The following is a 12,117-nucleotide window of genomic DNA, read 5'->3' as shown; positions in this document are numbered from 1 at the left end:
TGGTGCGTACATGTGTATATATACATATGTATATATGTATATATTTGGTATGGACATGTGTATATATACATATTCTTTTTCAGATTCTTTTCTTTTATAGGTTATTACAAAATATTGAGTATGGTTCCCTATGCCATATAGTTGGTCTTTGTTGCTTATTTATTTTATATATAAATATATATATTTATTTTATATTTTATATATAGTAGGGTGTATATCGGAGAAGGCAATGGCACCCCACTCCAGTACTCTTGCCTGGAAAATCCCATGGATGGAGGAGCCTGGTAGGCTGCAGTCCATGAGGTCGCTAAGAGTCGGACACGACTGATCGACTTCACTTTCACTTTTCACTTTCATGCATTGGAGAAGGAAATGGCAACCCACTCCAGTGTTCTTGCCTGGAGAATCCCAGGGGCGGGAGAGCCTGGTGGGCTGCCATCTATGGGGTTACACAGACTCGGACACGACTGAAGTGACTTAGCAGCAGCAGGGTGTATATGTCAGTCCCAAACTCCTACTTTATCTTTCTCTCACCTTTCCCCTTTGGTAACACTGAATTTGTTCTCTATGTCTATTTTGTAAATAAGTACATTTGTATCTTTTTTTCTTTAGATTCCACATATAAGGGATATATATCATATGACATTTGCCCCTCTTTCTGACTTAATCTGATAATCTCTAGGTTATCCATGTTTTTACAAATGACATTGTTTCATTCTTTCGTGTGGCTGAGCAGTATTCCACTATATATATGTACATACCACATCTTTAACTGTTCATCTATGAATGGACACTTAAGTTGCTTCCATGTCCTGGCTGTTGTAAACAGTACTTCTATGAACACTGCGGTGCATGAACCCTTCTGAATTGCTTTTCTCTGGATATATGCCCAGTAGTGGGATTACTGGATCATATGGCAGCTCTATATTTCTAGTTTTTTGAGGACCTGCCATACTGTTCTCCACAGTGACCATATCAATGTCCATTTCCATCAACAGTGTAGGAGGGTTCCCTTGTCTCTACATCCTCTCCAGTTTCTACTGTTTGCAGAGTGAAGACAAGCTTTTCTGAAATTCTGTTTGTGAGCTGCCAACCCTGCAGGAGGCACTCCCTGCAAACAGCATCCGGCCCTTGAATCTCCCCCCACCTCTGCTTACCCTGGGCCCCAGACTTGTCTCTACTCTTTGATGCAGAGTGCCCTCGGGCTAGAACCCTTTCCTCTTTTTCCCTCTTCAAGCCTGTTTCAAAACATGTCAGCTCCCTTGTGGGGGCTTTTCTCCATGTGCTTCTTTCCCAGGTCGAATCCACCACCTGGTCAATCAGAAGAGTTTTTGAGAGTGCAAGAGTGCAGTAAAGCCCTCTGCACTCCCACAGCACCGGGAGCCCAGAACCAACAGACCAGGAGACGAACTCTGAGCCACAGTTCTCCCTGGGCAGAGGTTTGCAAGGACGAGAACCGAGTCTTCTTCTCTGTGTATCCAGCACCGAGGGCAGAGCTTAGCACAGAGTAGACGGTTATAAATATTTGCTGTTTAAAAACAATGTTCTAATAAAACACTAGACCATTAAGTCATGAAGGGGGAGGCACGTGGCTCTGAGTCCTGGCCTGGAGTCAGATCCAGGTCCAAACGTTTACCAGCTGTGCGACCTTGGCTACTTAGCCGGTAAAGCCTCCGTGTTTTTCCTAATACCACAAGGGGAGGTTACAGAGATATAAACTCCATACTGTCTGCAACTGCTGAGCACAAGAGTAGCTCCTAACAGGCTCTCCTGCGGAGTCATCGTTAAGCATCAGAAAACCAGAGGCTTACTAAGAACCCTTTTGTCCCACTGAATTGCCTCCAAAGGATGCTTCCAGATGCTGCCCTTTCCAGGAGCGCTTCCTGGTTTCTCATCAGAACACAGTGGACGTAGGAGCAAGGCAGAGCTGCATCCTTATATTATTATCATCAATGGACCTCACGCTGCTGGGGATGCTGGTTTCCTCAAAGAGCCAGACATCCGCTTTGCCTCGGCTCCTCCAAACCTGGCAACAATCCAATACACCCCGCCTCAATTGAGAAATGGCTCAACTACTATGCAATAGAGGAAATGCCAAATACAAAAAAAAAAATCACAGATTGAAAATTAAAAAGGAATTAAGCTTAACACTAAGAAAGTAAAATTACTAAAGCCAGTCTGGCAAAGACGGTTTGGCTTTGCAACAAGGCAGATGTCCAGGAAGGAGGCTGCTCTGTCACCAATTCGAAGGCGCATAAGAGGTCTGATGTGGAGGCAGAGAGCAGGTAAGAGGAGCTGAACTCCGTTTACAATGTATCCTCATAATGTAAAAGACAAAATGAGCTGATGCTACCAAAAACATGGCCCGTAGTCATGTGGCTTATAGAAATATAAGAAAGTAACTCCTCTTTATAACTGCAGCTCAACTATTCTCAGATGTTGAACTCTGCAAACACAATTTTTTATAAAGGTAAGTGAATCCTGTTTTAGGAAAGTGTTCAAGTCCACAGGTATAAATTAATTTCCTTGATGCTCTTGGCTTTAAGAGCAATCTGAACCTCTGACTAGGAAATCCCATAATATAGTGTAAATAAAGGCTGAAATCATTCACTAAATCCACTGCATAAGAATAACAGGCTGTGCACCCTAGAGCTCACTAAACCACGCTCATCCACTCATTTTGATGGTACTTTTACCAATGAGACATCCTGCTAAATAAAATGTTCAAAACTGCCAAAATAAAAAACAGAAAGCATAAGAAAAGCTCCCCGTGAAGCCAGGTTTTCCAATGTCAGTCTTTCTCTTCACCATCCTCAACAAATACGGCAAAATATGCAACTAAACACTGTTCATCCACAGACCCACTGAAAATAAGATCTCAAGACATCACAATTCTAAAGGAAGTATTTCAAGTCATTTGCCAAACTGTCATAGTCCCACCACAACAGCACTATTACAATAGACATTAGCCAAATATATTTAATTAGCATGATTATTCTAAGATTGTCGTCTCTCGTGTTCCCATAGACAATGTTTCAGGATCAAAGGAGTCCCACCTCCCCTTACTGCCCCCAAAACATGAAACCTCATAAAACAGTAAAAAAATGCTTTTATACGGAGTGTTGGAATTTTGACACTAGAATTCCATTTGCCTAATTGGTTCTCCTGGAAGAAAAACAGATCAGCACATGAGCCGTTGAACTTGGCTGCCCTCCAGGGCGACCTTGACCAAGTCACCTTGGTGGTCCAGACCTCACTTTAAACATCGGTGGGGACAGATTCCTGGGAACCCTCCAGCTCTAAGGCTCCACACACCAGACTCACTGCTGATTTCTCACCTGTGCGCCACAAGCAGAAGGCAGGAAGCACGCTGGTTCTGGAGTTGTGTCAGCCATTCAGAGTTCCCCATCTGGGCAGTGCAGGAGCCTGACCACACGTGGTCCACCTGCAGAGTGCCTGGCAGAGTGGCACTTCTAAGACAGTCACTAGCACCACTTCTAGGAAGCCTACCCACCGAACTGGTACACTCCTGGTAACGTGGGACATTTACCAAAATGACAAAGTAAAACTCTCATTGGCATCTCCCATTGCAGCCAATAAGCAAGTTTCTCTTCCTATGAAAACAGTCAAGCAATGTGAAAGCTCCAGTGTCAAAATGCCACCTTCCAAGATGGCCTGCACGTTCCAGGCAATGCCAGAGTTCTCCTGAAACAAGACATTAACATCCAGAACCATCCAACAAATACTCAACATACGACACCCTCAGTTCCCTACCCTGGAGCATCCACAGAGAACAAGTCAGACAGGGCTGTGCTCTCAGGGACCTGCCATTCTACAAGGTGGGGATCAGGGCACGGAGACAACAAATAAACCAATAAACAACAAGCAGAATACCAAAGAGTGGATTCACCTTGATGTGATGAACAGGGGTGGTTAATGTAAGTAGTTAGAAAAAGGGCCTCAGAGAGCAGTCTCTTTAAACCAGATAACAGGAAGGTGGTACCCAGGCGGGAGCAGCTGCTCGGTGTCATCTGGGGAAGCAGGATCAGGCACCCGAGTGCTCCAATCCCATGCCATCCGTGCCACGTCCCCTGCCCCATCTCACCCACACACACACCCTTGGCTCAAACCAAAGAAGCTTCAAGAAGAAGGCTCGAAGGAGGTTGTACCCTTTCTTCTCTCTGGGTCCTTCAAGCCGCAGGTGCCTTGGGCCTGAATGCCCAGCAGTGGGGAGAAGAGACAGCAGTTTTAACTCCATTATGAACTAAATTGTCCATAGCGGAAAGTGTCAAAAGGCTTAACCATCAGAGTGGCAGGCAGGGGGATTCATCAGGAAGGAGGCCAGGAGGGCTGGGGCACTGCCTCCGATGTCCAGAGCTGGGCCAGGCACAAAGATGTTCCATCTGTCCTGGAGAAGCAGCTGGGCTCCTTCCCAACCCTCTGAGGATATTTCAAAATTTCCACAATTGGTGTGGTCGTACCTGGGGTTACTAGCAAAAAATCAACCATTAGACATGTCCTCAGGAGACAGGAAAGGGAGATATGAGAAAAAAAAAAAATCACAGGTGGAGACAGTGGTAGAGAAAAATAATTCACAGAGACCCCCTTAACCAATGAGTTATACAGAAATGATATAGCATTATATACAGCAGGGATCTCCAACCTCTGGGATCAAATGCCTGATGGTCTGAGGTGGAGTTGATGTATTAATAATAGAAATAAAGTGCAAATAAATGTAATACACCTGAATCATCCTGAAACTATCTCCCCACCCCTGGTCTCTGGAAAAATTGTCTTCCATGAAACCCGTCTCTGGTGCTGAAAAAGTTGGGGACTGTTGATACAAAGATATTCTGACTACAGATAACGTTTTCAACTAAAATCATCAGAAAAATTAAAATCAGACAAAGTAAATGAAGGGACTTTTATTACGACTTCTACCATGTTGATTGCTACAAACAGAAACTTCCACTTTGCTCAATATTCTAGAATAACCTAAATGGGAAAAGAATTTGAAAAAGAAGGGATAAAAGTGTATGTGTAGTTGAACCACTTTGCAATCCATCTACAACTAACACAACTTTGTTAATTAACTATACTCCAACATAAAATAAACTTACAATTTTAAAAATAAATAAAAACAAAACAGAAACCTTTGGGGAAATGTTTAGCAGTCTTGGGGGCTTTTGGGAGGGTGGATATTACAAATGCATTGATTCAGTTATGACGTATTTAACACACATTGCATGATCACTAGATTTCTATTTCTACAAAAAGTGTGCAACTTACACATACAGCAAAATTTTAGCACCAAAAATTTTGAAAAAACATGAAGTGGAAGAGAATGCCCAGAATACATGTAAGAAATAAATTTTAGGAAGGATGAAATAAGAATAGACCAAGCTAGGATCCCAGTGGCCAAGACAGGGATCTGCAAAATGCAACAAAAAGGAAAGTTTAGGGTCGGCCGCTAGCATCTACTTACAACTATTCACAAGTGAAATATAGTCCCTGAAGCTTCACACAGATCTTTGTACTTTCTAATTACCTTTTAGAAGTAATCACCAAGTATATCAGGTTAAGCATAAAAGATAAGAGTTGGTAGGAGAAGAAAAGTTACCATAAAATAGAAGGGGGTTTTTCCGGTCACCTCTTGTGAAAAGCAACATTCATCATTACATAACGGTACTTCACTTCTTCAACTTCCTCAACCATCCCAAAAAGAGCAGAGAACCAGGAGGAAGTTAAAAAAAAAAAAAACCCAAAACAACAAAAATAATTGTCACAAAGGTCTTTTATGACAACTTACAGACTAACAGGAAAGTCCCTTGAGTCCTTGGGCAGAGTTCTTTTCTCCTGGACAGTATTCTGAGGATTGTGATGACCGGATCTGCTTCAAATACAGCTTTGAAGCGGCTACCTGAGAATGGTGGGGGGGCGGGGTGGATAGGGACATACTGGCCAGAGGAGGAGAAAGTTGGCACTGAAAATGACAGAAAAGCCACAAATACAAGATACACATACTCAGGGACACATTACAAGGGGACCATTTGTCCCCAAAGTAAATGGCTTCACAGGCCACAAAAGTCCTTGAAATGGACTTTTGTCCATTTTATCATATGTGAAAAGCGCACATATGATAAATGCTGTGATTGGGAGAGGGAAGCAGGAGGAGCTTATAAGGATAGGGAATTAAAAGGTCCACTATTATGTATAAAATAAGCTACAAGGCATATTACACCAGACAGGAATGTAGCCAATACTTTACAATAAATATAAATGGAGTATAAACTGTAATAATTGTGACTCATTATACTGTACATTACATAAGATTAAAGATCAACTCTACTCAATTTTTTTAAGTGACGTTTATAAGGAAAACCCCAATAGAGGCATATTCTAAATCTACACTCACAATAGTTAAAGAAGATGAAGTCAGAAGCGTGTTTCAGGGCTGTGGGTAATTAAAGACACTTGTGCAGTGACACGAGGCAGGTGAGGCCTTAGTCCAGATGCTTGTGATTGGCGTCTATTGAGGCTACATGTGTGTGTGCTCAGTCACTCAGTCCTGTCTGACCTTTGAACCCTACGGACATAACCTGCCAGGCTCCTTTCCTCTGTCCATAGGACTGTCCAGGCAAGAATACTGGAGTGGGTTACCATTTCCTCCTCCAGGGGATCTTCTTGACCCAGGGATCAAACCCCAGTCTCCTTCAGCTCCTGCCCTGGCAGGTGGATTCTTTACCACTGAGCCACCTGGGAAGCCCAATTAGGGCTACACACAGGTGACAAACAAATAAGCTGAGTTTTGTTTGTGATATATATGGTTCCTTCTGCTACAGTATCTTGGAACTTATTCATTTCTTGGGAGGTATCCTCTTCTAAAATGAGTGCACACAGATCACAGTAATTTTTCCATGGCCATGAATGTACAGGTAAGAAACCCTGCCTACCTCAGTGTTCTGATTTTTTATCTCCCTCTTTAAGTGAAATCCTTGGTGGATATGTGAGACTTCATTGCTAGGAGTTGTGTGAAGGATGAAGACACAAAGGCGGGACTTCCCTGGTAGTCTACTGGTTAGTACTGGGCAATTTCACTCTGGGGGGTTCAATCCATATTCGGTGGGGAACTAAGATCCCACAAGCCACATGGCACGGGCAGAAACAAAAGACACAGAGGTAACAGGTGATACTGGAGGATACAATTATCTTTACAGTAAAGTGGCAAGAATTGCAAAGTAGTTTTAAGTAAACATCCAAGTACCTAATTAACTGGGTAAATGACACTGATCTCCCAAGGATAACTTTAAAACACCTCCCTTGCCCCAGTGTAAATCCAAGTACCCACACTGGCTACAGCAGTCAATCTCCATTTATAACACATCTCAGGACACCCAGCTGATCTGAAACTGAGCAGGCTTGAGGATGTGATGGAGTCGACACCACAGGAGACTTTGGAATACTCCAGATAAAACAGTCCCATGATGGAGGAGGAGTCCATGAAAGTCAAAATGAACTCCTATGGTCATGATAGGTCAATTTGGACATTTCACATTTCACACTTATAAGCTCTTTCAGAAAAAGATCCATTACAAACTGGGCCAATGGCATTTTTTAGGTGGCATCCTCAGGTGGGTCTGTACTTTCAGAATTAGACGCTTAGCTAAATTGAGAAGAGCAACAAGACGATCAAAAATCAATCAAAATTCAACAGGAGGGCAAAAAATGCCCACTTGACGGGGTGGGAAATTTGAAAGTCACACAAACTGCTCACATTCCCCGGGGGAATCTTAATCAGCAACTACCTGTTACCCTCTCATCCTGGAACCTTGCCTGTGCGGGGAATATAGCTCTATATCGCCCCCTAGCGTTGATCGCCTCGCTTCTCAGACTGAACACCGCAAGGTGAGTGGTGCCTCCACCTCCACTTACTTCCGGAGGCCAACCCTCATAGGGCTAAACATAGCCCGGTCCTCTTCCCACAGATTAGGAAACAACCCGGCTATTTTTAGCATCATGCATCTTAGGAAGAGAAATGGTCCAGTCTCTGACGGCAACAGAATGTGTGTGGCCTGACTTCACGAACCCATCCCTCAGGAGGGTGTGCACCTACTCCAGGAAGTGGCCTAAGATCCTGTGAAAGTTCTGGAGTCTGGTTAAAAGGGATGGTGGCACATGGACCACACGACAAAATGACAAGGAAAGGACAATGACGGGTACAAGTCCTAAAGGGACTCGGGAACATAAGAGATGTCAGGCCAGGCCTGATATGTGAGAGCAGCAGAAGGGACCTGGGGCAGGAAAAGTAAAAAACAGAAGCCTGAAGCCAGGAATAGCATGCATACTCATTTTAAGAAAGTCTGTCCAGTAAGAGGCAATATTTTGAGCTTGACATTTATTTTACATGAGAAAGAACAAAGGTTGGTCTGATCCGTTTCCTGCCAGGGTACAGCTGGTGCTGTGACTTCTTTGATCACCCTCTCTCCCCAGTCCTCTGCAGTCCCCGTGATTAGAGATGGATCCCTAGGCTGCCTTTTGATCAGCAGCTCAAGCAGCCTGCAGGTGCCATGTGCCATCACATCAACAAGTTGTAAGAAGCAGCCACATTAAGTCTAGCTGATGAATGTGATAGCTTGTCTTGCTGCCAGTACAATAAATACACATAATGGCTACAAAGGTCCCAGGAATCCTTATTTTCTCTCCTTCTGTACTTTAGAACTTTCTGTGCTTTCTTAAAGGTGAACACTTTGGAGAGTTTCAGTACAAAACTAAAGCTTGGAAACGCCCCCAAAACATCGAGAAAATGGTGCTCAGACTTAAAAACACAGCGTACACCATTCCAATCTCCTAAGTATGCTGCTTATGTTCATGTCGCCTGGTTAATGAAGAGACAGCATTCTTGCATTCTAAATAGATGGCACACAAAGCAGTAAAAACATGTACATTTCTTTTCAAATAAAACTAAGCCACTACTTGTAAACAGGGTGTTTAATATTCTAATTTTAGACAGCCTGCATTAACATTGTGGTTTCATGTGCAGTATAAAATTTCTATTTACAAAGTAGTCTCAAAAATGACTTCATAATGGTAGATCAAGAGCAAAGGAGTTTAGAAACTGAATGATGTAAATCATATGGAGTTCAGAGGCTAAGCAAATTACACACCCTGAAGCAGCCCTGGCTTCATGAAAGGAGCCTTTCTCCAGCGCTGTGCAATCCCAGCCCAAGGGAACTTGCATCTGAGAGTTTTCTAAACATTTCAGGTACACTTGAAAGCTGAAAGTAATTCTCATTTCCTATGCAGGATTAAGTCGTTTCCAGCACACACAAAATAGCAGCCACTCACCATCGCATATAAAAACACACCACCAGAAAGGTAAGGGCTTCAGAGTACAAAGGCATATTAAAAAAAAAAAAAAAAGCGCAAGAGAAATACATTTTTAAATACCTCCTAAAGACATCCACACGGCCTCTTCTTGACCGCTTTACTTCCTATCTACTTATTGATTAATTGATGTCTTTCCACTTAGAGCGCTTCAATTAATGAGGTTGATACACGTCCTGGGACAACCCCTCCCCAATCCAAAAAACTCTGAGTAAAGTCAAACACGCCAAGACTCATTCGTGTTGCCTTCGGATTTAGAGGCAGTTCTTGAACTTAGAACTCTGGCAACAAGAGTTCTTCTTGCAAGGCACGCTGGCACCGACGTTCCCCGGGGCTCCCCGAACGTCCCCTCTCCGGGTGCGCCCGCAGAGACAATCACGCCGCCAGGCTGGAGCCCCGGCGGCCGCTCCCGAAGTTGCAAACTCCGCAGAACCTCCGAAAGCCGGTGCCTGCGAACACGCGCGGAGGCATCCGTCCCAGCGCGGGCCGGGGTGCATCCCGCCCGGGTGCACAATGCGGCGCGGGAAGCGAGCGGGAGAAGGAGCTGGGGGGGACTCACCGTTCTGCTCCTTGTTGCTGGCGAGCTGGAGTTTGCTGCTCAGGTTGGACTCAGCCCGGGTCCCGGGTCTCTGGCCGGCCAGGGCGGATGTCAGCAGGAGGAGCCCGAAGAGGAGCATTGGGCTGAGCGGGCGGGCGCGCGGTCGGCGGGCACTTGGGGAGCGGGGCTCCGGGCCGGGATCAGCGCCGCCGGGGGAGGGCCGCGCCGGGCGGGACGCGCCGCGCCTGCTCTGGCCGCCGAGCCTCGCGGGGCACTTTCCACATACTCCCATCCAAGACTTTCTCCGAGGGCCCTCTTCTGCGTCTCCAGCTTGTGCCGAGGATCAAAGCAAAACCTGGACCTGAACCAGTTTCCCAAGGTTTAAACAAATCCTGCGCTGTGCCGAGGCGGTGGGGGTGGGGTGGGGGCGAAGGCGAGGGAGGAAAGGGGGGTGGGGACGCGGGGAGCCGGGCGCGCCGAGGAGTCCCTGGCGAGGGGCTGGGAGCACCTGTCAGCCGAGGGACGGCACCGGCAACGGGTTGGGGGTCGCGCGGGGCCGGCCGGCAGCCGGGTCGGCGGCGGGCACTTTCTGATCAATAACAAAGCTGCCGATCGATGCGCTCTCCGGGCGCCGCAGCCGCCCCGCCCCCACCCCGAGGGGGAGGGGAGACCCAGGCGCGGGCGCGGCGCCGGGACCGGGGGTCCTGAGCCGGGCCGGGGTCCAGGCCGAGGCCGCCCGGGGCCGGGTGCAGGGAGGCCGAGGGACGCGCTCCTCGCCCGGCGCGCGGCGCGGATCCGGCACCTGGATGCTGGTCCCGCGACCAGAGTTCTCGGGCCCGGGCGCCCTCGCCCGGCGCAGCTCGGGAGGTCGGACTGGGGTCGCGCCGGGGGCGCTCGCCGTCCCCTCCCCCGCGCTCCGGAGGCGCCGCGAGTGGGCCCCGGGCGCGCAGCAGACCGGCGCGAGCTCGCCTGTCCCCTCCCCTTCCCCACCTTCGCGGCGGCGGGGGGGCCCCGGTCCCGCTTGCCGGGGCCGCCGCCGGGCGGTCCGGCAGGTGCCAGCGCTGACGGGGTGCCGCGGGAGGGCTGGGTGCCCAGGGCCCCGGACGGGGATGCGCCCGAGCGGCCCGAGCTCCCCTTCCCGGACGCCCCGAGCCCCAAATAACGGGCGGGCCGGGCGCTGCGGATGCAACGGGAGCCAGAAGAAGTGGGAAGAACTTCCTGCCTCTTCCCTCTTCCCCGCCCCTGAGCCAGGACTCCTTGTTCCTTCCCGAGGGATCCCCATTCCCAAAGGGCTGGGCCGGGACCCTTGGCCAGGGACTGTGGGCTGAAGGAAAGAAGGGACTTCTTTCCTGCCTGTTAGCAACTCTCTGAAGCAGGGGGTGGAAAAAGCAAAAGTAAAGACAAACGAAGACAAATGGCCAGAATAATCACATTTATTCATTTAACGAACGCTCTGTTGACTGAATGCCTACGAAGGCAGGCACTGTTCTCAGCCTGCAGAAATGAAAACAGACATAAGTCTCCGGCCTCCTGAAACTTGCCTTAAATCAGGATCAAGAAAGGGCCAGGGCAGGCAAAGAAGAAATACCCTCCAACTGCTTGTCGACAAGTGGATCAAACTGACAGGTTGTACTCGGTATATTCTCCATCTGGAGTCAGACTGAAGGATGGATCCTTAAGATGTGAGCAGAGATGGTGGTGACTTAGTCGCTAAGTCATGTTTGACTCTTGCGACCCCATGAATTGTGCCCACCAAGTTCGTCTGTCCATGGAATTTCCTGTTCAAGAATACTGGAGTGGGTTGCCATTTCCTTCTCCAGGGGATCTTCCCAACTCGGGGATTGAACCTGTGTCTCCTGCATTTACCGCTGAGCCACCAAGGAAGCCATAAGCTGAAATACCATGGAGTTTCAATGTTTCTTTTTAAGTAGCTTTGCTTTCTTGCCCTGCTAGGCCCTCCGTGAGGACTGGGGAGAGCTGCCCTGACAAAGATCCAGAGGTGCTCAGATGTCCCGTGGACCAAATGGGGCAGACCCGTCCTCAGTCAGTCTGAAAATGTCAGGTCCTCTTCCTAAGCTTGGAAGTCCACTGAGACCAACCCACTTGACTCACTTAACATCCTAATCCTCTTCTTTCTTTCCTTCTTAAAATTCTCCTAAGTTCATCTCCTCTTTGAACCTTTACTCACCTCGACC

At 47.4% G+C, this 12,117-nt stretch overlaps 1 protein-coding gene across 5 annotated transcripts in view; it reads right to left on the bottom strand.

The window, feature by feature from the left end:
- Positions 1 to 10,279, bottom strand: part of PDGFC (platelet derived growth factor C) — a 252,462-nt gene extending 242,183 nt beyond the window's left edge. For 4 of the 5 annotated variants that reach the window (XM_086345957.1, XM_086345959.1, XM_086345954.1 and 1 more), the window contains exon 1: positions 9,944 to 10,279. Coding sequence is in view for 2 of the 5 variants with exons in the window: in XM_086345954.1 (XP_086202080.1) it covers positions 9,944 to 10,214 (271 nt within the window). In the remaining 3 variants the exon portion in view is untranslated. Of the gene's footprint in view, positions 1 to 9,447; positions 9,528 to 9,943 lie in introns of those variants that run through there. The other variant, XM_086345958.1, reaches the window with a different exon arrangement.
- Between the last annotated feature and the right edge of the window lie 1,838 nt (positions 10,280 to 12,117).

The sequence above is a fragment of the Bos grunniens genome, chromosome 17 (genome assembly GCF_055505025.1).
Source record: "Bos grunniens cultivar Pamir isolate PY7600 chromosome 17, Bosgru_T2T1.0, whole genome shotgun sequence".
Classification (NCBI taxonomy): Eukaryota; Metazoa; Chordata; class Mammalia; order Artiodactyla; family Bovidae; genus Bos; species Bos grunniens.
The sequence above is the reverse complement of the archived record's forward strand: the minus strand, read 5'-3'. Positions and strand labels throughout refer to the sequence as shown.